The sequence below is a fragment of the Camellia sinensis genome, chromosome 7 (assembly GCF_055761805.1).
Source record: "Camellia sinensis isolate YWXY chromosome 7, ASM5576180v1, whole genome shotgun sequence".
NCBI classification, from domain to species: Eukaryota; Viridiplantae; Streptophyta; class Magnoliopsida; order Ericales; family Theaceae; genus Camellia; species Camellia sinensis.
Genome location: NC_138967.1, coordinates 196,446,711 through 196,472,859, shown reverse-complemented (window position 1 = coordinate 196,472,859; position 26,149 = coordinate 196,446,711). Strand labels below are relative to the sequence as shown.

Genomic DNA, 26,149 nt, shown 5'->3' with positions numbered 1-26,149 from the left:
ATGTTATTTATTAATTTAAAAGAAGGGTAAAATAGGAAATTTATATTATTTTTGTACTTGATTTTTGAAGAGGGACTAATATTTTGGAACAATAAAAAATAAAATAAAAAATTAATATTTTGAGACGGAAAGAGTATAATTTCTCAAATTTTATGAAGGTATTTATGATTTTACTAAATCTCAAGTGATATATGTAATTTACCCAATTTTTTATGAGTCAATTGTATTAAATGTTGTTCTCTCACACATAGTCACTTTCACATTTTTCTCTTTTGCACTTGTTGGGTTTTTCCACTTTTCCATTAAATTTCTTTACCCAGCTATAAATGCAATCTCTGTCCATCTCATTTTTGCTTTCCCTTTACTGTCTCTCTCTCTTCCTCTCTTTCTCTCTCTGGTTTCCTCCATTGCAAACCAAGCTTTCCTTTCCAGCTTTCTGAGGTCCCTCTCTCCCTCTCTCTCTCTCTCTCTCTCCTCCACATTAACAAACCCCCCCACCAACTATTTCCCTTTTTCTCTGCTTTTTCTGTCCCCTCTCTCATCCTCTCCATTAAAAAAAACTCTCTTTATCTCTCTTCTCTCCTTTCTCTCCTCATTCTCTCTCTCTCGATACATTCTCTTTCTACATTTTCTCTTCAAAGATTAGATTTTTGTCTTGCCTTATTTGCGCATTTCATTGATTTCTTTCTCAATTTCTTTTGGCCCACTTGAGGCCATATCCTTCTGCTTCTAAACTACTCCTCTTCAACTGTTTGGCTTTTGGGTTTTGGTGGGTTTGTACTATTTCAACTCTGCATTGGTCTATCTATGCTTATTGAGTCTCTATTGGTTCCAAAAGAGGTTATTTCTCTGCTTCTCTGGGTTCTCAACGAAGAAGATCAAGGGGACTGGACTAGGTTTAGATCACTGAAAAGGGCAAGTACTTTCCTCTTTTAATCACTTTTATTTATTTATTAATTATTATTATTGGATTTACATTTCTCTTTTATGTTCTTTTCATTGGATCACACGCAATGTTTCGTTAGATTTTATTCCCATTTTTATAGATTGTGATTCGTGATATGAAGATTGGAGATTTACGGGTTGTGTTTGTTTTTCTCAAAAAGTTATAGTTTGCCAAGGATCACTGTAGAAAACAGATTGGTGATTTATGGGATGTGATTCCCCCCCCCCCCCTCCCCCCACAGTAATTTCTTATTTGTTGGGATTACATGAATTTGGGTTTTTCTTGATTTGTTAATTGCTGAAACAGTAGAAAATAGTCTGTTAAGGATCACTGTTCTTTTTCATGGTATTGTACCCCGAAAATTTGCTACATTAATCTTTCTGGGTTTGAGTTGTTGAATCTGGATGAGGATGCAATAGCTTTTTATGCACAAAAACTATTTGTAAATACGAAATATCTCATCTGAAACTTAAGGAAAAAGTCCAGTGTTTTTGGACATCAAGATTGTAAGGTAGCTCTGTTGTCATGTTCCCAAATGCTTTTGATTGATTTGTGGAGTTTTGGGTGCAATGATAAAACAATATTCTTGTGGGATTTGTGCAGTTTTTTGGGTTATTTGGTTGGAGCATAATGCTAAGTTTTTTGAGGATTTGATTGAAGAGGTGGACTATTTATGGGAGAAAATTGTTGCCTGTCATCTTCTTGGGTTTCAGTCTTCACTCCCTTTAGTGGAATTTCACTCTTTTTTTTTCTTTTTCTTTTTTTGTTTAGTGTGTGTGCGCGCGCGCACCTCTAGAGAAATGTGGGGAGTGTGATTTTGTAGTGCGAGAATTTGGTTGTCTTTATTTTTGTTTTCTTTTCTCAGACTCATCTTTGTTCCCCCGTTTGTCTTACACTCATCTTCTTTTCTAATAATATTTCTTCTTCTTCTTCTTCTTCTTCTTCTTCTTCTGTTGCTGATCATTAAAAAATCAAGATATTTATTTATGAAGAAATTAACATGTTTCTGGCACCCAGGTGACAATGGTTTAACTTTGCATTGCAGTCCAAGAACTAAGCGAGGGGAACGTAATTTTTGTTTTGTTTTGTTGTGTCTAAGTCACTGAAAATGTCATCTGGGAGCTTGAATTCGGAATTATCAAAGAAAACATCATTTCTGGGCCTAAAACTTTGGGTTGTAATCGGTATATGTGTTGGTGCATTCATAATTTTGATACTCTGTATCTTATCTTTGTGGGTCTCACTTCGAAGAAAATCTAGAAGAACACTAGACAAGTATCCCCTTTCTCAAATACCCAATGTCTCGAAAGATATCAAGGTTGACAAAGTTGGAGGTCAAAATCATCGTGATAATCCAGAGAGTTTATTCCTGTCAGTTCATGATAAATCAAGTGATAAAAATTCAGAGAAAATGTCTGTTCATTTGGGTATGCACAAATCAAGTGATGCTGATAATATCAGCCAATGTAGCTCTATGTTTCATCATGAGAGACGTAGTTCACAATCAGGGGAAGAGGGAAATTCCGGTACTATTCGGAAGCAGTCTTCACTACTATATGGGCTTCCAATGGCCTCTCCTTTAATTGGATTGCCAGAAGTCTCGCATCTTGGGTGGGGTCACTGGTTTACTCTTCGAGATCTTCAACTTGCAACAAATCGATTCTCACCAGAGAATGTGCTTGGGGAAGGTGGATATGGGGTTGTTTACAAGGGCATACTAGTCAATGGGACTGAGGTCGCGGTCAAGAAGCTTCTTAACAATTTGTAAGGATGCTTCAAAGACTTTCAATGTTTGGATATCCATTTCTTAATTTTTGTATTTATTTTTGTGTTGAAAATTGTTTTATAATTGTACAACAAATTTGCTTTACAGGGGGCAGGCTGAGAAAGAATTTAGGGTTGAGGTGGAGGCTATAGGCCATGTTCGGCATAAGAATCTTGTGCGGCTCCTTGGCTATTGCATAGAAGGAGTTCATAGGTAGATTTATTTTCCTTTTGTTGATCTGATTATAATTTTTAGGTTTAATTACACCAAGAGCCTCTCAACTATTAGCAAATATCAACTTACCCCCCTCATTCATGAACCCGTACATTCTGAAAACTAAATATATATATATATATATATCACTTTTGCCCCCTTTATACCACTTTTAGAAGGGGGGCATTTGCACCATTTTTATAGTTGAGGGGATCAATATGTATGGGTTCATAGATGAGGGGGATAAGATGATATTGGCCGATAGATGGGGAGTCTAGGTGTTATTAACCCTTATTTTTATTTTCGATTTCTTTTCACTTTAGGCATGTAGCTGTTTACAGTTTTCTTTCATGCTATATTAATGTAACCAACTATGCAATTCCAGCGCATATCTATTATTAGCCTTAATCCTTAAGTTTTGATTCTGATATCAAGCAGAATGCTGGTCTATGAATATGTGAATAATGGAAACATGGAACAGTGGCTTCATGGGGCTATGCAACAATATGGTACCCTTACTTGGGAAGCCCGAATGAAGGTTCTTCTTGGTACTGCTAAGGCGTAAGTCCTTTTTTTTCTTATTCTTTTTTCATGTATTAGTTTGGCCTTTGCAGTAGCAATGTCTATACATTCAAATTGAAAATTGTTTAAATATTTGGTTCAGGCTTGCTTATTTGCACGAAGCAATAGAACCAAAAGTTGTGCACCGTGATATAAAATCTAGCAATATCTTAATTGATGACGAGTTCAATGCCAAAGTTTCTGATTTTGGATTGGCCAAGCTCTTGGATTCAGGAGAAAGTCATATAACAACTAGAGTCATGGGAACATTTGGGTAATGTGTGCATTTCTATGTTAAAGTGCCTCTTTTTAAAATTTTCAATCATTTTAAGGTACTTTCTGACCAAACACCCATTTCTGAAAACTAATAAAATTGTCCTCCCATGTGAATTACAGTTACGTGGCACCGGAATATGCTAATACTGGCATGTTAAATGAAAAGAGTGATGTTTATAGCTTTGGTGTCCTCATGCTTGAAGCAGTGACAGGAAGGGATCCTGTTGACTATGGTCGGCCTGCAAATGAGGTACCAAATTGTTTAGGTCGAGTTTGGCAATTGTATTTTTAGTTGCTTTTTTAATTTTTTTGAATCTAAAAAGGCTGCTTTTTTGTTAATGGAAAAGTTGACTATTTTAGTTTTTTTTATCCAGCTTAAGACAGTCTTTTGCTTTTTGGCTTATTTAGCCAAAAAGCAGCTTTTTTAGCCCATGGCAAACCGGGCCCAAGTATCGGCTACTAGTATTAGCTATGTTTCTTGTGAACAGCCCCCCCTCCTCTTCCAAGGGTGTGGGGAGCTTCTTTGAATATTGAACATACTGTATTGCAAGTACTTTCCAATAACAAGCACTTCATATTTTCATGGCAGGTTAATCTTGTTGAGTGGCTTAAAATGATGGTAGGGAATAGAAGAGCTGAGGAAGTTGTTGATCCAAACATTGAAGTTCAACCCACAACACGTGCTCTAAAACGTGCCCTTCTGGTTGCAGTTAGGTGTGTTGATCCTGACTCAGAGAAACGACCCAAAATGAGTCAGGTTGTTCGAATGCTCGAAGCTGATGAATTTCCTTATCGCGAGGTGGTGATTATTTTCTGACATAGAAATAATAAGTTATTTACTTTGCTCCTTGCTATGATTTTTCTTATTGGCATTTTGGTAAATTGTTGCCCCCTCCCCTAAAATTAAAAAAAAAAAAAGTAGAAAATATATACAAGTGGAAGCAAATCAATTAATATGCATACCTTGACCCGTTTAAAGGAATCAAAGGATGTTTCATGCGCTCCTATGATACAGGAATCTCTTTGTTATAGCGGTAGAACACTGTTACAATAATTGAACAATGTTCTTGATTCCACAACCCAAGAACCTTTACACTCAGTGTATTTCTAGAGAGAGAAGAGAGATGCAGAAATATGTTGGGTCAAGGCATCTGGACTGAATACGTTGATGACACATATGATTGCGGCATTATATGGGGGATAAGGGTGGGGGAACACTTGATTTTAATACTGTGCTTGATTGGGGATAAGGAGGGGGGATTATAGGTGGGGAACATTAGGGCTCTACATGCTCTTTAGTTCGACATTTTTTAACATGGTATAAAAATTCTGAATAACTTTAATACTGGTATGGGGAATAAATGGGAAAAATGAGGGACTAAATAATACATAGGAATTGTAGTATTCGAGGGATTAGGTCTCTCCGGATTATTTACCTCCTCCATCTGACGGTTGAAAATAATTGTATCTTTTTGTCATCCTAACCAAACAAATACCCAACTCCCTTCACCCCATCTATTTTTTTCATAGTATAACTTATCCCCCAAAATCCTATCCCTATTCAGTAATCTTATTATATATCAAATTCTTCATCCCATCTATGGCCACGTATAATTTATTGCCTACAATCCCATCAATTAGTTCATTCATATCCAATACGTGGTCTGGGTGTTTTTTCATACCCTCAACTCAAGGGACACAGCCCAATGAAAAGCCACCATGTAATGTTCACCATCCAATGGTTGTGACAATTTATTCAAATACCAACATAGAAAAATTGAGCACAAATAGATTTGTCAAAATTTAATAATCTTGGAAGTATTCATAATATGATATCTTGAGCAGGTACTCCTCCATAGTGAGGATTTTTGTGTTGAATGGCTGCTAAGGCATCACCTATTGACTAGGTTACATGGACTTAGGTATGTGTCTAGGTGTCTGATTCATCTAATTCCCATGTCCAAGGACACCGACACTCAACAAAATATTTCTTTTATTGTTTAGGATAGAATGGTGTTCACATGGTGCCATAGTGCATTTCATGCATAATATGATGGTTTTATGGTAAACTTGGATTACTAAATATGATTGCTATGTGAATGTCTAATTACACATTTAAACATACCCCATACCCTTATCGGTGAGCCGAGTGTCCAACACAAGTAGTTCATACATTTAGAAGAGTCCATGTAAAATAGCCTATTGACATTTGGTCAACTACTACATCGACACTTATGGAGGTGATAGAAATTGTGCAGTTATTGTAGTTGTAGTATAGGACCTATTAGAAAGCACCAATTTTTTTTTATTGTTTTCTCATACAAGATGTCTTCATTTTTTATGCTTGCGGATGATGTCTATAGGTCGTGTGGCAATAGTTTGAATTTGACTCTTGGGACATTTTTCTTGGATTCTCAGCCACATTAGCCCCTAAAACGTGGGTGAGCTATATATTCAGATTTTACTCTCACACATTGGCATGTGGCTTTGTGCCTAGTTTTGGTTTGGGAGAGTTATCTCTGACATGAAGTATTTGAAACCTGGCAATTGTATACATGTCCATGGAACATTGATAACTATCCCAAATATTATCAACAAAATCCGAATCTTTAATGAAAATATCCAAAACCATAGAGTAGAGATGTTCCCGGAGATGGAAGAATAAATTTGGCATTAAAGGAAATTTTTTTGATGAGTTCAACAAATCCTGTTAGGTCAACTACCAGTTGACTCACACATGGGTCCATCTGTTACAAAAAAATTCTAAAGCAGGGGGGGGGGGGGGGGGGGGTCTTGGATATTTCAGAGAAAGCGGGTGACAGGTCAGATAAATCCAAGAGGTTCCGGTCTAATTTGCCCATGAAAATATTACATCTGTAATAATGCACTCGTAGTTGCGCCTGTGTGTTGATCCTGGTTTTCGAAAAGCACCATTGTTACTTTCAGTTTTTCTAATTTTCTAGACTGCATTGATTTTCTATGGTAATTGAAATTTACCTGTTTTAATAATATTATCCACTATTATGTAATGAATGTAGAATTGAATATTATGGTGAATATTGTTCTGTTGTCAAGAAGCTCGTATTTTAGACTTGAACTATCTTGCACTGCAGGACCGGAGGAACAGGAAAAGCCGCACAGCTAGCATGGAAATTGAATCCATGAAGGAGAGTTGTGGTTCGGCTGACATGGAAAGCAGGGTAGAACAACAATCAGAGGGCCATCATATATCTGAGATGACTCATGGATACAACTGACTTGACAGACACATGACATGACCCCAGTGAATATTTCTCGCCTTCTTACCCTTCCAACATTAAAAATTTCAGTAACCCATGAATAGAAAATCGACATGCATTTTGACGTCTGTTTGTTTGGAGAAATTTCCTGCGTGTCGGAGAGCTACTGGATGAGGATAGCCCATATGAAATTCTCAAAGCACTAGCTGTTGTTTTGCTTCTGCCTTCGCCAGCATATAATGGTAGAGAGAGAGATGATTGTCATTCTTTTTTCTTTTTTTCTTTTTTTTAATATTTTAAATTACTGGTCTTGAGGTGGTGAAAAACCCTAATTTGGTTTCACTTTTCCATTATTTCTTTTTCTTTTTTTGGTTTTATGTTTTTGTTTAAGGTGTCTTGTTTGTTAATTTATCCATTTGTGTAGTATCTATAAAAGTATTGAATCTAATCATTTCCTTTTTAACTTTATTGCATGCTTTGCTGCAGTAGAATGATGCTTACCACACGCTTGCTTTTTCTTTCCTTCTCATGTTTTTGCTATTACGTTACCAGCGTTGTGCTTCCGTGTGTATGTGTGTGTGTGTGTGTATAATGTATCTTACAACCAGGCAGAACACTATAACGTAGTGTAAGTTGGTGAAATTATTGTATTATAACTAGCTATTATAGATGCTTTAACAATCTATTTTAAAATAAAAGACGTTATGTTATGTTTGATTTATTAGAATAAAAGTGAAATAAAATAGAATGTTTATTTTTTAGTCTTTTAATGGAATGATCATTTTATTCTAATGGAAAGGTCAGGTAATTAAGTTTCAGTCTCCATAACATTTAGAGATTGTCACTAGAGGAAAAATTATCAGATGAAAAACAACACTTTAAAGGGATTAGTAACACACTTAGGTATTGTTTGGAGAGTAATTATTTTAGTTAAAAAGTCACTATAAATTGTTATATCATTCTTTTTACTTTTCTGTATATTTTTTTTGTAAAAAATTAAAAAATTACTAAAATAGTTTGTTTTCAAACGAGGTTTAAATGAGTTATTCTTTCTCTTAATTACTTGATAAAGATGAGTCATCATATTTTATTATTAAAAGTTTTTGCTTTTTGATTGATTTGGAGCATAGGGTTAGAGAGATTTGGAAAGACCAAAAAAAATGGAGAAAACAATTTATTTATATTTTATCCACTTTTCATTCATTTTTTTTAATATCTTATATCCTATTTAAATCTTTATTTAACTTTTTTTTTTTTTCTTTTTTTTATTATTATTAGTGAATAATTAAGAGAAGAAGGTAGTGTAGAACAGAAAGTGTAATATCTAGGTAGTGCCAGGTGGCACCAACCAGAGCCTCTGCAACCTTATCCCACAATCATAAATCTATCCTATCCTATCCAATATCCAAAAAAAACCCAGCCATTTCACTACTAACCCAACCTCCCTACCATACCCACATTACAATTCATACACTTGGAGGAAGGAAAAAAAAAATAGAGAGACCTAAAAATGGCTTCTACAGCATGTTTCTTGCACCACCATGCACTCTCCAACCCAACTAGAACTCAATCACAGCGTTATGTGCCAACCACCACCATCACCACCAAGCCCAACAGAGTAGTCTGCAAGGCACAGAAACAGGCTGTCCAAGAAGAGGATGGCGGCGCTGCCGATGCCGTGTCGAGGCGGTTGGCACTCACTGTGCTTGTTGGAGCTGCAGCCATTGGCTCCAAGGTTTCTCCTGCTGATGCCGCCTATGGCGAAGCTGGTATGGTTATTTTTAAAATTTTACCTCTACAAATCCTTCTACTATTTTTCTTCTTTCAAATACAGCCTAAAATTCGTTCCCCAAATCTAAGATACATGATTTCTCAATTAATAGAAAAATGAGAAATTTCTCAAGTTTCATAAAGTTTCAGTTTATGAACAAAATTGCAAAATTTCATAATTTTTGCATAGTAACTACGAAATTTCTCGGTAATTTTTTTTGTTTATCACATTCAATATTTATCTTGTCACTTCACAGCTCAGCACATACCAACAACATATAATAAACATAACGGACGCCCCATTAAGGGGCAAAACAGTCTAAATATTTTTAAAATTTTAATAACAGGACGTGGGATTGGTAGATAGGTGGCCCAACCTCTGTCTATCTATAAGTATTGTCTGTTAGTACTCAGCCTAACTGTCAGCCTACGAGTTGTTTATCTTTTTGGGCTCAAACCCAAAAATAAGTCCATCCTACATATCGTCCCAAAACCAAGGGGATTGGTATGTTTTTGGTTGTTATCTTGTTGAGTAAATCAATCTCAGTTTAAGTTATAAGTGGTGGTGGTGGTGATGATGGTTGATTTTGCAGCCAATATATTTGGGAAGCCAAAGACAAATACAGATTTCTTGCCATACATTGGAAATGGATTCACGGTTCAAATTCCAGCAAAATGGAACCCAAGCAAAGAGGTGGAGTTTCCTGGTCAAGTTCTTAGGTACGAGGACAACTTCGATCCCAACAGCAATGTCTGTGTCATGGTCACCCCTACCGACAAGAAATCTATCACCGACTTCGGCTCTCCTGAAGATTTCCTCTCCAAGGTTTGTACAGCCCTGGGTTTTTAAATATCAAGATTTTGAACTTCACATATTCATATTCACCATATATTGGCCGATACTATCAGATAGTGTCAGTATCGTTATTTAACATCATGCTTTCTTTCTCTTAAATGTTAGCCAACTTAAAAGGCTTCAAGGCTTATTTATATCTTGATCTCCACAGGTGGACTATTTGCTAGGGAAACAAGCCTACTCCGGCAAAACCGAAGCCGAGGTACCTTCATCGAAGACTGTTAAAACTACTTTTTATTTATTTCTTTATTTATTCATTTTTAACACCTACAATGATTGAGACTCCTATTTTTTAGAAACCCTTACAATCCTTTTTGGATCTCCAAGATTGATAGTAGGACCCACACATATATAAGTAGATCCTACACATACATCAATGGTGAAAATCCAAACAGGGTTGTGGGGGTCTCCAAAAAATGGGAGTCTCAAATTTTTCTTTTAACACAAGGTAAGGTAAGATGTTAAGGGATGTTTGCAGTTCGGTTGTGATTGGAAAATTTTCAATTCGGCATCCATTCATTAGATTGGCGGATTGAAAAAAATTAATCTGCATCCGGTTGCTGGATTGGCGGAGACAGATTAGCGGATGGATGCGAATTGGTTTAGCGGTTTAAACTTTTACAAATTTTGAACATAATACAACATTTTTTTTGGATAACAATCTAAATCAACATAATCAAAAGATTATCAAGCAAATTGTCAAATACCAATAATAAATACATATAAGAAAACTATACATTATCAAAACTATTTCATTACTATTTTTTTATTTAAAAACTATTTAATTTTATTTATTTATTTTTTTAAATGACAACATTAAGCCTTATATGTTTCATACAAAAATATCAAATATCAACACTTGTCATTTGATAGAAGGATTTCCAAATTGAAAACACAACAAAATATCCAAATTCTTTTTCAATTGAAAACACAAACAAAATATCTAAACAAATATTAAGGGCTGCTCGCGGTTTGGAAGTTCGGTTGCAATCAAAGAAATCTCAAATCCATCATCCATCCAAAACTAAGCGGAACCGTCCACTTGTCATTATGCATTTTTCGTCCACAATGCTGCAAATTAGTTGAATTCGATCGATTTATATATATTAGAATATCCATTAAACAAGTACGTGTCCCATCGAGATCACTTGGCTGTGGTCTGAGTCAAACTATTTGATGTTTACCAGAAACATAACTGGAAATGAGGCAAACACAGCCTCAACCAAATTCACTTTTGTATCCATCATGGAGTATGAAAATTGAAATTTGATGATGATGATTTTTTCAGGGTGGTTTCGAACCGAATGATGTAGCAACTGCTAATATATTGGAGACTTCAACTCCGGTGGTTGGAGGCAAACCCTATTACATCATAAGTGTGCTGACAAGGACTGCCGACGGAGATGAAGGCGGCAAACACCAACTGATTACCGCCACCGTCTCCGGCAGTAAGCTTTACATCTGCAAAGCCCAAGCTGGTGACAAGAGATGGTTCAAAGGAGCTAAGAAGTTTGTTGAGAGTGCTGCAACTTCTTTCAGTGTTGCTTAATTTATATTTCTCTTTCTATATATATATATATATATATACATTGATCAAATGTGGATTTGTATTTTGTAATTTGGTTGAGTTGTATGGAACCTTGTTCCCCCCAAATTTTAGATCTGTTCAAGTGAATGTGGATATTTCTTTGCATATCAAGACCCTCCACTAATTTTAAGTCAACTTTCTCCTTGGTTCTACAACAAATATAAAAATCATTGACAGAATCAATACAGAATACACTTCTATAGCTAAGATTTTTATCTTTTTATATACAATATGTATTTGATTCTGTAACAGATTTCTGAGTTTCTAAACTTGCGCTTCTCCCATAAACATTGTGCCACCAATTTCGTGCGAGAATCTTTTGGAGTCCAAATCTGTGCACATTAGAGAGACTCTCTTCTTGAGGTCTTAAAAACAAAACCCTCACATTTTGCACATTGCTGTAATTTCAGTAAGTTTTTAAAAAAAATTAATTTTTTTTTTACTTTTTAAATTCGTTACTTAATCTTGATATACTTAATAAGTATAAAATTTATATAAAAATCAATAACAAATTAATTAAATACAACAAAATACAAAAACATATTAAATTTTTATATTTTTTTTGTATGTAGTGATTTTTTTTTTTTAAATTTACAAATATTATACTTATTAAATATATGCAGATTAAGTATAACTAAAATATAAAAAATAAAAATATGTAAAAGTTTTAAAAAATTTATTAAAAACAAAAACTACGAAAAATAAAAAATTCAATTTTCAAAAAAAGTGTAAACTAAACAAAGTCAACATTATATCAGTGTACGTGAAAATGAGGCATCTTCTTTCCTTTTTCATTTTTTCTAAGAAACACATTGGGCAACTAGAGACATGTAGCATAGATAGATAGTAAAGACTAAGGAGGAATCAATGCATGTTAAAACATGAAATGTTACAAAAATTTATTTAATAAAAAGGAGGAAAAAAAAAAAAAAGCAAGCAAGAGCTCAAAATTCAAGTCATCCATTTGTGAGAGCTCAAAATTCAAGTCATCCACTTGTGAGAGTAAAATTTCATCCAAGCAAAGCCTAGGAAGGCTTTGTCCATTGAGTCTTATTTAACCCAACATATGAGTGTACTCAACATGCTTTCACCAAGCTTTCTACTTCAGTCAAAAATTTATGAAATAATAGAGTTGTTTCAATATTTGAAGGTGAGCTAGTTATCGACAACCTCAATTAGGGTAGTCTCGTAATCAGTAGGAGCCACGAGTCCATGGAGATTCATCACGGTTGCAGCCACATTGGCAAGCCCGCCATCAGGAACATCCTTGCGGAATCTTACGCCAGGTGCCAGCCCAGGACCTCCAATTGCAAGAGGCACCTAGAAACAAAAATAATATATTTACAAAAAAAATTAACCACACACGAACAAATCTAAGAATATAGGATATATTAACCAGGTATTGCTTGCATGCTAAATAGTCCACACATGAACAAATGAGATGCAACCACCAAGGTGTCCCCTATATAGGGTTGCAAATGAAAAAAGCTGAACAACTTGAACTTGACTTGCTCAAGATTCACTTAAGGTCAGCTCATTTGCTAAATTGTTCAAGGTCGGCTCATTTGCTAAATGGGCGAGCTTCAATTGGTTCATTAAGACAAGAATATATATATATATATATATATATCATATATCAAATATATTTCCCTTAATTTATTTTATTTCTCTATTAATGTTCGATGTTTGTGCAAATGAACATATTTTGATTGATGAAATTTATTAATAACATGACCCTTTTTTTATATATTTCACTCATAATCTTCTCTTCTTTTTTTTTTCCTTCAATGTGCATATTAATTTAACTTTTAACTTTTTTTGCAAGCTCAAGCTTGGCTTGATTATGTAACCAAGTAGACTCGAGTCGAGTTCAAGTTCCTCAAATCTTTGACGAGCCAAGCTCGAGCTCGATTCTTTAAGCTCAACTAGAGCTCGGCTAGCTAGAGCTTCACTAATTTTTAGCAAGCTGAGCTCGAAAACCACAAAGTTCAACTCATTTGCAGCCGTACTGGCCATAGGCTATTTTATATTTTATATTTTTATTCTATATTTGTTGATAAAAAATGAACAGCTCGTTATACTTAACTGGTTCAAGAGTGTGAGAGGTCAATATTTGAATCTGGCCATTCTTGTCAAGTTGAGGCTCCCCCTTCTTGTTCCTTTTCACCATGTCCTCAGCATTTCCATGATCTGCGGTAACAACATATATTCCACCCACTTGCTCTATCGCATCAAGGATCATCTGCACAATTAGATTTAATAAAAAATAAATATAAATAAAAATAAAACTTCTAAAATGGAGACAATAAGAAAGGTTAGAAGGGCTCCCCACCCCTCAATGTATATCACAAAATAAAACCAGAGATAAGGCAGCTTTGGCAAATACACATATATGATATCCATATATGATAATAGAACTTTGGAAACATTAAAAAAACAGAGAATCGTATACTCATATACCAGAGAATCAATCCCATAAAATTGACCCATCATACTAGTTCAGGCAAGTCATTTACCCTAATTTGAAATCAATAATCAGCAAAATAATTTGCAAAAAAAAATTTGTTTAAATTTGTACTTCTTGATAATTGTTCACAATATTTTGTTAAAAGAGTGCACAATTTTCATAAATGACTTGTTTCTTTCAACAAGTTTTTATGTTAAATTAGTATACACAATATAATTCAGCTTTTTTTTCTTTTGTTTTTTTAAAATGCCATGGATGCTCTTTTCCATGTATTTTTGTTGCTTTCACACTCGAGAGAAAGAGGCCATGAGAGAAAGAGCCACAAATCAGGAAAGGGGATTTCTTCTCCCAGCTACAATTTAATATATACAATACACAAACATCTATGAAGCACCAACAATTCAAATCAAGTGCCGTATCCGTATCGGATACACAGGCACTTGGGGGACACGCGTACACTTCAAAGACGCGTATGGGACACATCACATTGCATGTCCCCTTATTTAATTAATTTGTTTTCACGGGACATGCCGGGGACACTTCGAAGACACTAGGGACATGCCAAATTATCTTTTCTCCCATTTTACTTCGTGCTTTTGATGAATGTTGAATGTGTATTATTTTTTTTCTTAGATTTAAATAGTTAATAAACCATCCATAAAATAAGATATAAAATGTAAGTGTTAATTTACAAGTATTTTTTTAAAATAAAAATAATAAAATTAGAGTTAATTTTTGTTAATATTGATTGTTTGTGGATGTAATATTAATCTTGATAGCAAATAAAAATATATAAAAACATATTTTATTGTCGTGTTCCCGCCGTGTCTGTCCCTATTTTTTTGAAATTGTTGTGTCCCGTGTCCGGTGTGCGTATCCATATCCATGTCCACGTCCACATCCGCATCCGCATCGGTGCTTATTAGATAGACATATATATTAGATTCTTCTAATTGTGTCTTCATTTAAACCTGATTTCAGATGTACTCTCATTGACCGTGTTGTAACCTCACCAGGTCGTACAAGTCAATCTAAAAGCGAAGGCAAAGAGTGCTTGTCTAATCCAAACCATTACAAACTACAGTTGTTACACAAATGAACGATACAAGAGTAGTAGAAATTCAGAGCCATCGTACCTTCACAGCTTCATCAGCAGCCTTGCAAGCCACAACAGTGGCGTCAATGTCACCTGTATGGCCCACCATGTCACTATTTGGTAGGTTAACACGTACCTACAAGAACATTCAAAATATATGATAATCCATTCTTTGTTCAGTTTCAGTTGTGCCCATTAGATATGAATCAAAGCAAACAATAAGTTCATCAATTACCTGGAGATATTTGCGGCTCAGAATAGCATCCCTAGCCTTCTCTGAAATTTCCAAGGCCTTCATCTTTGGTTTCACGTTAAATGTAATTCCAGAATCGCTAGGAATTTCAACATATTCTTCCATGTCTGAATTAAAATACCCAGAGCGATTTCCATTCCAAAAGAAAGTGACGTGCCCAAATTTGACAGTCTCACTGTTGAAGGAAAAAGAAGGGGGCAGTTAAATATATAGTTCAAAAAGTTGGCAAATGATGAAGCTATATAAAAGAATACAAAACAGTTTGAGACAATGCCAAATCTTGACACTTGACAAATATTTATGATTTTTACTAGCTGTACACTTACCTGCAAGCAAACGTAGACACGCCATTATGGACCAAATATTCACCAGACGTCCTCTCTATCTCTGGGGGAGAAACAAGGTACTTGCTTGGAAGCTTCAACTCCCCGTCATACTCAAGCATTCCAGCATAACGAATTTTAGGGAATCGAACGCGATCAAATTTGTCAAAGTCTTCATATTCAAGTGCCTTAGCAAGCATAACCATACGATCTGCTCGAAAGTTGAGAGTCACAACAGCATCACCATCCACTACAGGACCAACTGCTTTCCCGCTCTCATCAACAATAACGAAAGGAGGTAAGTATTGATCGTTGGCACCCTCCCTCAATTTCTTGACCGCTTCAACAGCACTCTTAAACTTATGTGGGGCTTCACCAAGAACTTGGGCATCCCATCCTCGTTTCACAACACCCCAGTCATTCTGCACAAGAACCAGTAGTAGTTATTTAATTTCATATTTGAGACAGCTGAATAAGAGATATGCAAAATAGGATAAATAACAGTACAGTAGTAAGTGGCAGATAGAACGTGATTGAAACATAAGATAACTTGTGTTATGCGATGTAGCCCGGACTTCAAGGGAATTTCTTCCAACACATAAGAAAACTTGTGTTATGCGATGTAGCCCGGACTTCAAGGGAATTTCTTCCAACACATATGGGCAAAAATAATATGTTCATTTCTTTATGAGATAGAAATAGAAGAAATGAAAGAACGAGAATAAAGAAGATAGGAGAATAACGGAGAACACAGGGAGAAGAGATATAGGGGAGACAAAGTAAAGAGAAACAAGAAAGATGGAGAGGAGTTAATGGGAGAGGGATAGAGAGCAAAGCTCTTGCAAATAGCCCAGTGTGTCAGAATTCTGCTAAATCAATAGATCCTCCATGAGGGTGATGCTAAACAATGAATGAAACAAGCGACCTGGGTATCATCACTTTCTAATAGAAAATTCAATGAAATGAAGTAATGCATGCAAATTACAACCACCTCTAACAAGTCTAGCCCCAAAAATAGAAACCTTACGAACAGTTTTAATCCAACACATTAGAAAGCACTATATTCAAATATATACCTCATAACGATCCATTGTGACATACATCCGGCCTCCACCAGATGCAATCTGGGCATCGACACCCTTTTCACGTAATTTTGAGAGATCATTCTCAAGGATTTCCACAAAGCCTACACTTGAACCATCCAAAACATCGCGGCCATCTGTAAGAATATGAACACGAATTCTTTTGGCACCACGTTCGCTGGCACCTTTTAGCAACAACTGCACCCATAACGAATAACAAATTCATCAAGTGACTATGAAATGAAATGAAAAGTACCATATCAAAAAATAATCAAAGTCAACCAAAAGAAGAAGAAAATGACCTGCAACTGGTCAAGTCGAGAGTGTACACCACCATCACTCAATAACCCAATGAGGTGCAATGTGCCAGTTGCAAAAGATTCCTTAATATAACTAAATCCTTCTCCATCATAAATTTTGCCAGAATCAAGGGCAAGGTCAACCAGTTTTGCCCTACATATAGAAACAAATTCAAAAAGTCAATTACCCATTTTTGTTTGCACAAAAATTACAAATTGGCAAGGACAAATTATAAACAACCATACAAACGATAAATGGAAAGATAACTACTCAGTAGTACAGTAGTACTAGGAATTAACTGGCCTTAAATTCTTGAACAATGAGGTAAGGAATTTATAATCATGCTGGAAAAGACACAAGTAATAACCACAAAGCTAAGGCATGCTGCATCCATATGGGGTAGGCAAAACCCGTCAAGCGAATCCATCATAAATTTGGGTAGTGTAAGAAAGGTTAACTTGAGCCCACTAATTAATTGGGCCCAATCAAAGCCCAATTGGAAAGCCCAAAAATTGGTGAGCTTGGAGAAATTATTGCCAAATGGGCTAAGTAAATTTAATTGAACGGGCCCATAAGTCAACAAATTAGGCTGAGGAAGACCCATCAAGCAGATATATCTAAAGAGAGTCCAACAAACCCATCCGAAGAGGCCCAAATCATACGGGCGTTCTAGAAGGTTAACCGTTGCTTTCAGAAAAGATGAAATCCTCGGAGGAGATCCATTCTCCGAGGTATTGGCTTAGTCTTGAAAGGGTTCGAAACCACGAACCTAGAGACCTATTTGAGCTCGGACTCGAAAAAGTTTGGATCTACGAACCTAGAGATCCGAAGCACTTGGCTTCGAACGGATTCGGACGCAATCTAGAAGCCGCTCTATTAATGAGTCCCAAAACACTTGCGTGCTCGGAGCTTTTCAAGATCTACGCACCAGAACCATGGGCGTGTTAGACTCCGAACAAAAGACCCGGTCCCGAAGACAGTGAGTGGAGATAAATTCACTCTAAAGATAAATTCACTCTTCGGCTAAACTAGCCTATACCCAGGTCGAGGTGGCACGATCTAAGAGGTCCTTGAGACTCGGCAATATTTGTGACAGGGCGTCCTTTGGGACTACCTCTGACCCTTTGGGATGATTGGGAATCATTTATTAGGTGTGGCTAAGAAGAAGGGTTCGCCGAGAGATTGATCTCCTCTTCGGGGTTTTCCTCATCCTCAGAGAGGTCATCTCCTCGGACAAGGTAGTTAGACGGAATATTTCCCATATGCCTTATACATGGGCTCCATCCTACATCATGAGGTGTCTATAAATAGCACCCACCCATATCTTTACGATGGATGAATTTTGGAGAGATATTTTTTGGGAAAGAACTAATTTCCCTTCTCCATTATCTACCTTGAGAGTGAAAGTGAGAGATCTATGGGAGAGCCTTGCCATTATTCTCTCTCTAATTATTTTCCCTTCTTCTTCACCCAATCTCTTATCTCCATCATCTCTTTGCCATTGTGTTTCTAGTTGCGACCGTTGAAGAATCTAAGCCTCTCATCATTTTTAGAGAATTCGAGTTTTCTTTAAAGATTTTCGAATTTTTAGACCACATTCTTAAACCCTCTCATACATTTGGCGACTCCACTGGGGAGGCGGATTGGTTAATGGTCTCAACAAGATCCGGAATCTATACAACTCCGGTGGAGAGCTTTTGCCGAAGAAGGACCGCAAAGGCCCTAATTATTATGTTTTCCACCGATCACTAGGATATCCTACAGAAAAGTGTTGGACGCTTAAAAAGATTTTTAGAAAGAAAGTCGAAATAGATGAGCTAGAGTTCAAAGAACATGGGCCTCATGATATCTTAGAAGATGTGGCTATGATGGCGTATGACAGCCACAGCCCGAGTAACTGGTGAAAGTTTTCTGAATGACCTTGCAACTCTAGGAGCAAATGTCAACATTCCATAGAAGAAGTCTATCTATGACATTTACAATTTGTATTTACTGCACTGTCTAAGAAGTTTTATCTTTCTTTCTTATATTACGAAGAAATTTATTTTCTCCACATTGTGTATCTCTATTAGAAGTTTATTTTCTCCATATTGTGTATCTTCATTATGTTATGTTGCTTGAGACAATTTTTAATTTTTTATCGCCCCTTGAGGAAGAAGAAGTAGACTCGGTTGCTTGCCAGGAAGAATCTTTATTGCCAAAGAAAGGAGTGTGCTTCCACTCTGACTTCCAAGGGACAGCCCTAGCTTCCATTTGGACTTCTGAGGGACAACCTTTGTTTCCATCAATGCGAGCTTTGAGGATCTTTCTTTTTGAAGTAGAGTGTGTGCTACCACTCAGACTTTCGAAGAACAGACCTCACTTCCATTAGTGCAAGCTTCAAGGATCTTTCTTACTGAAGTAGAGTGTGTGCTCTCACTTTGACTTCCGAAGAACATCCCTCAAGACTCAGTTGCCTGTCAGAAAGGATCTTTCTTGCTGAAGTAGGGTGTGTGCTATTATACAGACTCATGAGGGACAGCCTTGCTTCCGTTCGGACCTCCAAGGGACATCTCTTGCTCTCATTAGTGTGGGTTCGAACTTTCGAGGGACAACTCTTGCTTTCATTTGGACTTCCGAGGGACATTCCTTGCTCTCATTAGTGTGGGTTCAGACTTCCGATGGACAACCCTTGCTTCCATTTGGACTTCCGAAGAGCAACTCTTATTTCATCAATGCAAGCTTCGAAGATCTTTCTTGTTGAAGTAGAATGTGTGCTCCCACTCAAACTTCCGAAGAACAACCCTCGCTTTCATTAGTACAAGCTTCAAGGATCTTTCTTGTCAAAGCACAGTGTACTGCTACCCCGGACTTCCAAGAGATAGCCTTTGCTTCCATTAGTTGCCGAAGTAGAAGTGTACTCCCACTAGAACTTCCGAGGGATAGACTTTGCTTCCATTAGTTGCCAAAGAAGGGAGTGTACATCCACTCAGACCTCCAAGAGACAGCCTTGTTTCCGCTTGGACTTCTGAGGGACAGCCTTGCTTTCACTCGAATTTTCGGGAGACAATCTTTACTTCTGTTGGTGCAAGCTTGGTAGACTCAATTGCCTTCCAGAGGGATATTTTTTATCGAAGCAGGATGTGTGCTACTATTCGGACTCCTGAGGAACAGCCTTGTTTCTGTTCGGACTTCCGAGGGATAGCCCTTACTCTCATTAGTGCTGGTTCTGAGGGCCCCGAGGTCGTGGACTTCGTACAAGAATTCATTTTCCAAGTATACAAGATTCAAGTTGGTTATTCTCTCTCGGATTACAGTATTCAATATTAAAGACTTGGTTTATACAAGGCTCTGACTCCAGACAGAGTAAGTTGAGTAGCAAATTTCAAGCCCAAGATCTGAAACATTTTTATTTGAATATTATATTTCTCATCCATAGCAAGATTCAATAGATGGTCATACAAATTGCAAGAATATCTCTCTAGTCAAGGTTTACAATCCAAAATTTCTTTCGCAGAACAAAATTAGCAAGGATTCAACATTGATTGTTCCAATATTCACAACGGAAAAATCAAGTTCCCTTTATGAAGATGTGCAACAGCAGAAATTTATGGGTTACACTATCCAAAATTTTATTTTACACAAATCAAAGTTTATACAAATAAGGAATTCAAAAATGGGTTTCAACAAATAGTTACTCACAGATTTGGAGGAGCAAAATATATGAAGCTAGCTAGGAGAGGGGTTGAACCAGCACGAACCGAAATCGGCAAGCTAAGGCCGATGCCCATCAAGAAAGACAGCAGGGGGCAACGTCGGAGTGAACTAAGACCGAGATCTTCGATGACGAACTGTACGATGCGAGGCAAGACTACGCATGTTGCGTTGAGTGGGCGACGTGAGTAGTCGTCGTTGGACAATCGAGGCCAAAAGCAGCGGTGATGTCGCAGGGGAGTTGGCGTCGGCACTGGTCAGCAACAACAGCGACAGTGTGCAAGCCCAGCAGAAGCGAAAGAGAAAGGACGAAAAGAGTCAGGCCGCAGTGGTCTTCAGTGGGTGCGAAGGCAAGACGAAGGTCTAATATATTGTTTCGAAATAAGGAAAAAAATATTGAAGTCTGGGTCTGTGCTTTTCTCTCTCAATTTACAAAGCAGGAAAATGGAGTTTTGGCAATATAAAAAAAAAAAAAAGGACAAGGTCTTTGTCTTTTACTGATGGTCTCTCAAATAGGCTACGTATATTTATGTACAGTGGGCCTTCAATACTTTAGTGAGAGAAACGAAAATGGGTATTGAATGTTGACTTGTTCAAAACAAATAAAATAAAATAAAAGAGTTTTGATGGTTGCTTTTTTTTATTATTATTATTTTATTTTTTATTCAGTCAAAACCTTAGTTGCAGGAATCGTGCTAACAGGTAACGAATCTTCGTAAGAAACGCGATTCCGCATTTCTTAGAAAGAAACGTGTAGAAATCGCGTTTCTGTAGAGAGAGAAACGCGATCCTGTCCAAGATGGGATCGTTGGTGAAGAAGAACAGAGACCCTAGCTTGTTGGTCAACAAAGAGAGAGGAGAAAGAAGGTGAAGAAGAACCTGATTGTGTCTGGGTATGTCCTTTGCTTTGTTTTTCTTCTTCTTTCATCACTTCGAAGGTCGTCTCTCTCTCTCTCTTTGTTTTTCGTCTCTATCGCAGTTCGTCTCTCTATCTCTCGCAGATCGTCTCTCTCTGTGTTTTTCGTCTGTCGCAGTTTGTCTTTCTCTATCTCTCGCAGATCGTCTCCTTGCTGATCGTCATCGTCTCCTCTGCCTTCTCTCACTCGCACTCTCTCTCTCTCTCTCTCTCTCTCTGGCCTTCTGTTCAGTCACGATATATACGTAATATATAAGTAAAATATATAGATATATATATAAAAGATAAAACATATAAAATCTTTAAATAAATATATATATTTAAAAAATAAAAAAATAAAAAACATTAACACATTATTATTTAATATATATCATATATATACATATAAATATATAATAAAAAAAAATTATATATATAATCTTTATAATACATTTACATAAAAAAAAATATTAACACATACAAATATAATATATATATATATGAGTATATATTATACATATTAATAAAAAAAGCACACACACATTATATGTAAAATAAAATAAAAATAAATTACCAATAACACATTATTTAAAAAATATAATAAATAAAAATAATAATTAATGTGTATTAAAATAAAAATATTTATAAAAAAACTTCTAATGTGTATTAAAATATATATATATATATATATATATTACCGCTTCCCGAGGCGCTCCCAACCTAAGAAACTTCTATCAGCTCACGCTTCATCGCTCCCGCTCCGTGCAACTAAGGTCAAAACTATTGAGAATTGTTTATGGTCTTCAAGAGGAAGCTGGAATCAAAATGATGATGAAAAGTTAAGCAGGCCTAAGCAAAGGTAAAAATAAAAAAAATAAAAAAAATTCAAGTTTTGATTTTCTTTATAAAAAAAAAAAAATCAAAGGCACAAAAATGTGTTTGCCAAACATGGCATAAGGATAAAAGATTCTTTCTTATCAATATTAGTTGACAATCTTATCCATAAAATTATGATGAGTCATTAATCTTATCCAAAAGCCACATGACGACAACATATTCCCGAGGGTGTGATGCGAAACATAGCCGAAGAAGGGAAAATATGCACGTCTAAGAAATTCAAAAGGGGCAAAAATGTAAGAGGGGTTAACTTGAGCACACTAATTAATTGGGCCAAATCGAAGTCCAATTAGAAAGCCCAAAAATTGGTGAGCTTGGAGAAATTATTGTCAAATAGGCCAAGTGAATTCTATTGAACGGGCCCACAAGTCAACAAATTAGGCCAAAGAAGGCCTACCAAGCAGATATCTCTAAAGAGAGTCCAACAAATCCATCCGAGGAGGCCCAAATCATACGGGCTTTCCAGAAAGTTAATCGTTGCTTCCAAAAGAGATGAAACCCTCGAAGGAGATCCATTCTCTGAAGTATTGGCTTAGTCTTGAAAGGGTTCGAAACCACGAATCTAGAGACCTATTTGAGTTCGGACTCGAAAAGGTTCGGATCTACGAACCTAGAGATGCGAATTCGGACGCAATCTAGAAACCGCTCTATTAATGAGTCCCAGAACACTTGCGTACTTGGAGCTTTCCGGGATCTACACACCAAAACCATAGGCATATTGGAGTCCGGACAAAGGACCCAATCCCGAGGACGGTGAGTGGAGATAAATTCACTCTTCGATTAAACTAGCCTATACCCGGGTCAAGATGGCACGCTCTAGAGGATTCTTGAGACTCGACAATATTTGGAGCAAGGCGTCCTTTGGGACTACCCCTGACCCTTTGGGATGATTAGGAATCATTGGTTAGGTGTGGCTAAGAAGAAGGGTTCGCCAAGAGATTGATCTCATCTTCGGGGTTTTCCTCATCCTCGGAGAGGTCACTTACTCAGACAAGGTAGTTAGAGAGAATATTCTCCATATGCCTTGCACATGGGCTCCATCCTACATCATGAGATGCCTATAAATAGCACCCACTTAAAACTTTACAAGGGATGGATTTTGAAGAGACATTTTTTGAGAAAGAACTAATTTCCCTTCTTCATTATCCACCTTGAGAGGGAAAGTGGGAGATCTTTGAAAGAGCCTTGCCGTTATTCTCTCTTTAATTACTTTGTCTTCTTCTTCACCCAATCTCTTATCTCCATCATCTCTTTGCTATTGTGTTTCTAGTTGCGACCGTTGAAGAATCTAAACCTCTCATCATTTTTAGAGAATTCGAGTTTTCTTCAAAAATCTTCAAATTTTTAGACCACATTCTTGAACCCTCTAGTGATTTGGAAACGGAAAGAAAAGTAAGCAAAATATTAATGAAGCATAAGTTACTTTTTCTTCTTCATTTCACTCATCTCTTCCTTTTCCTTTCGAATCCTTACTCAAATCATGATCCAATCATAACCTTAGCAACCAAAATTGATGGTAACATATTTCTAAAAAAATCTATGTAAATCACATTGGGACATCCAGTATAACTACAGTGCTTTCAAACATTAAATCTGAAAGTCCATAATAAATATTAAAAAAAAAAAGCGCGCGCACACACACACACAAGCCATACCCTTGAGCAAAAATCCTTCCAGCACCAAGAGCATTGTGACCCACTTCACTGTTTCCCATATCATCCTCTGTGGGAAGCCCTACAGCCTTACCATGTGCCCTCACCAATCTCCACTTATCAGGAGCACCCTTTTCATACAATACACAGACCAAACATCAATACATACAAATATAGGGAGAGATAGAGAGAGAGATCAAGAGAGACAGAGAGAGAGAGAGATACAGTTTTTAGGGAATCCATGGTGGGAGTCTCAGCGACATGGATACAGTTATACTTATTGGGATTTGCTTCGCCCCACCCATCCAAAACCACCATAGCCAAGATCTTCCCCTTAGGGAGCTTTGGGTGATCTTCGAGTTTCCATGAAAATCCAGAGCTACCCATTTCTCTCTCTATCTAGTTGACTCGAAAACCTTCACAATCACACTCAAAAACCAAATCTGAAAAACAAAAACAAAAACAAAAACAAAAACAAAATCAAAAATCAAAAGAAACAACCGATCATTCAATCATCAGATCCAAAACAATGATGCATATATATAGCATATTTTCTATATCTAGAAATCTAGAGAGAGAAAAACAAGCACGAAAACCTTGGGTATGCAAACGAACAGCGCAGAGAGAAAAGCGAAGAAACAACTGCGAGAGAGCGAGGGGGGGGGGGGGGGGGGGGGGGGGGTTGAGTTTTATAGTGGGAAGAGAAATAGCTTTTGTGTCTATGAGAAGTTTCGAACTCGTGACGTTTGGTTAAAAAGTAGCTACATTGTCCCAAAGAAGGCACGTGTTGTAACATGTGATATCTAACTAAAAGAGAATATGCTAATTTGTTATGCCCTTTTTAGTTTGTTGGGTTAAATCAAATTAAGGTAAATTGTAAATACGTACCCTTTAAGCACGTGATAATTGCATGTTTTTCCTTTGTTGTATTCAAAATTGCAAAATTTTCTCCTTATTATAGTTTTGTCTTTTAACAAAAAATAATTGCATAGTTTTGCCTTATTATATTTCAAGTTTTTTTCAATTTATTTTTAAAATTAATTTTTATTCAAAAATTAGGCAAAAAATCACATTAGCTATTACATAACATAAAAATATATTATTATATTGAGATTTTGATTTGCGTCAAATGTGTAAGTTATATATAATAAAATACTTTTATGCCATGTGACTATTAATGTGTCATTTTTTGTCTAATTTGAACATAAGTAAATTTTTAAACTAAATTATGAAAATTTTGAAACATGAAATACCAAAATTAAGAGAGAGAAAAACTTTCCAAAAATAAAAAAGAACAAAATGTTATTTGCTGATTCATTTTTCCTTTCAATTTATCTATTTTTTTGTTCATATTTTTTTTTTTTTTTAAGTTCAAATAAATATCACAAACAAGCATACTTGAGGGGAAGCCTTCAAAATGAAAAGGTTTTGTATACTAATAGAGAGTAGTATGTGGTATTACTTTTTATAATTACAAAAATATGTCTCTTATTGTTCTTCAAACGCCCAACATAAATGTAGTGGATTATACTGTCAAATCTAATTACAATTGCAAAAAGTACCACATGACATATACTCTATCTGCATACAAAAATTACTCCTCTAAAATATATTAATCAAGTAAAATTGTTGCCAAAATGTGCATAGCTCATTTTATAGGGAGAAAATAAATTTCTAAATTATTAGGAAACATGTTCTGACTCAATTATTATGTTTCTAAACTTTATTCACACTTTTGGTCTTCTAGTGGGTTTATGCACTAGTCATAATTTCATGTTTGCTAAATTTGGAAAATTTTAGACTTAGAATTATTTAGTTTCATATTTTATTTTCGGGCAAATTATAAAAAAAAAAAAAAAAAAAAAAACCCCAAAGTTTTGCATTCAAATTAAACTCCAAGGTTTTGATTGCATCAATTTAAACCCTAACTTTCTTATTTTGTATCAATGTTAACCATCCATCCATCTTTGTTAACTTGTTTGACTGGAAAAAAAAATTAATGCACATGTGGTACATTTTCATTCGCTCATTTCACTTAATATTAATTTTATATTTGAACATGATCACACCATATCAATACCAACATAAATTTATCATCTATTACATCAGAGCCATTCATCATATACTTACCATGAACTTCAATCCATTGTATCAAAATGCATGCAGTTTCTCACCTTCTCCTTTTTTCTTCTTCTTCTATGGGCATCGATACATAGTCACCACCCTCAGCCTTCCGCCCCCACCCCTTGCTCAACTCCACCATCACCAACTCTCTTA

General features: G+C 36.1%; 3 protein-coding genes and 1 long non-coding RNA gene across 5 annotated transcripts; 2 read left to right on the top strand and 2 right to left on the bottom strand.

The window, feature by feature from the left end:
* The first annotated feature begins 300 nt into the window (after window positions 1-300).
* LOC114263389 (putative receptor-like protein kinase At2g42960) lies at window positions 301-7,468 on the top strand. Of its 2 annotated transcripts, none has more exons than XM_028203906.2 (8): window positions 301-915; window positions 1,964-2,710; window positions 2,820-2,924; window positions 3,363-3,485; window positions 3,589-3,759; window positions 3,882-4,011; window positions 4,351-4,560; window positions 6,875-7,468. In XM_028203906.2, exons 2-8 carry the CDS (start codon window positions 2,055-2,057, stop codon window positions 7,016-7,018), a joined length of 1,539 nt encoding a protein of 512 aa, XP_028059707.1. In that variant the 5' UTR covers window positions 301-915; window positions 1,964-2,054; the 3' UTR covers window positions 7,019-7,468. The 2 variants fall into 2 exon arrangements, with proteins under 2 accessions (XP_028059707.1, XP_082736462.1); XM_082880336.1 differs by having other exon boundaries at window positions 349-915; window positions 1,992-2,710.
* Window positions 7,469-8,251: 783 nt separating this feature from the next.
* PSBP-1 (photosystem II subunit P-1) lies at window positions 8,252-11,319 on the top strand. Its single transcript, XM_028203907.2, has 4 exons — window positions 8,252-8,769; window positions 9,364-9,596; window positions 9,778-9,828; window positions 10,915-11,319. The coding sequence occupies exons 1-4, from the start codon at window positions 8,511-8,513 to the stop codon at window positions 11,173-11,175; spliced, it is 804 nt and encodes a 267-aa protein (XP_028059708.1). The 5' UTR covers window positions 8,252-8,510; the 3' UTR covers window positions 11,176-11,319.
* Window positions 11,320-12,088: 769 nt separating this feature from the next.
* On the bottom strand, window positions 12,089-24,682 carry LOC114263388 (2,3-bisphosphoglycerate-independent phosphoglycerate mutase). The gene is made up of 10 exons (XM_028203905.2): window positions 24,469-24,682; window positions 24,098-24,315; window positions 23,876-24,003; window positions 16,738-16,888; window positions 16,430-16,633; window positions 15,357-15,775; window positions 15,013-15,205; window positions 14,818-14,913; window positions 13,301-13,456; window positions 12,089-12,534 (listed from the first exon to the last, which is right to left on the bottom strand). The coding sequence occupies exons 2-10, from the start codon at window positions 24,257-24,259 to the stop codon at window positions 12,370-12,372; spliced, it is 1,674 nt and encodes a 557-aa protein (XP_028059706.1). The 5' UTR covers window positions 24,260-24,315; window positions 24,469-24,682; the 3' UTR covers window positions 12,089-12,369.
* On the bottom strand, window positions 20,520-21,450 carry LOC145795558 (uncharacterized). Its single transcript, XR_014336671.1, has 2 exons — window positions 21,308-21,450; window positions 20,520-20,681 (listed from the first exon to the last, which is right to left on the bottom strand). It is a non-coding gene; the product is annotated as an uncharacterized LOC145795558 (long non-coding RNA).
* Window positions 24,683-26,149: the final 1,467 nt, after the last annotated feature.

Excerpts from the sequence above, each read along its gene's own strand:
- LOC114263389 (XM_028203906.2), top strand. The coding sequence starts at position 2,055 with ATGTCATCTGGGAGCTTGAATTCGGAATTATCAAAGAAAACATCATTT. Across the intron at positions 3,486-3,588 it reads CTTCTTGGTACTGCTAAGGC|GCTTGCTTATTTGCACGAAG; the intron begins GTAAGTCCTTTT and ends TATTTGGTTCAG. Across the intron at positions 4,012-4,350 it reads ATGGTCGGCCTGCAAATGAG|GTTAATCTTGTTGAGTGGCT; the intron begins GTACCAAATTGT and ends TTTTCATGGCAG.
- PSBP-1 (XM_028203907.2), top strand. The coding sequence starts at position 8,511 with ATGGCTTCTACAGCATGTTTCTTGCACCACCATGCACTCTCCAACCCA. Across the intron at positions 9,597-9,777 it reads CTGAAGATTTCCTCTCCAAG|GTGGACTATTTGCTAGGGAA; the intron begins GTTTGTACAGCC and ends TGATCTCCACAG. Across the intron at positions 9,829-10,914 it reads CCGGCAAAACCGAAGCCGAG|GGTGGTTTCGAACCGAATGA; the intron begins GTACCTTCATCG and ends TGATTTTTTCAG.
- LOC114263388 (XM_028203905.2), bottom strand. The coding sequence starts at position 24,259 with ATGGGTAGCTCTGGATTTTCATGGAAACTCGAAGATCACCCAAAGCTC. Across the intron at positions 15,776-16,429 it reads TCACAATGGATCGTTATGAG|AATGACTGGGGTGTTGTGAA; the intron begins GTATATATTTGA and ends GTTCTTGTGCAG. Across the intron at positions 13,457-14,817 it reads CTGCTGATGAAGCTGTGAAG|ATGATCCTTGATGCGATAGA; the intron begins GTACGATGGCTC and ends CTAATTGTGCAG.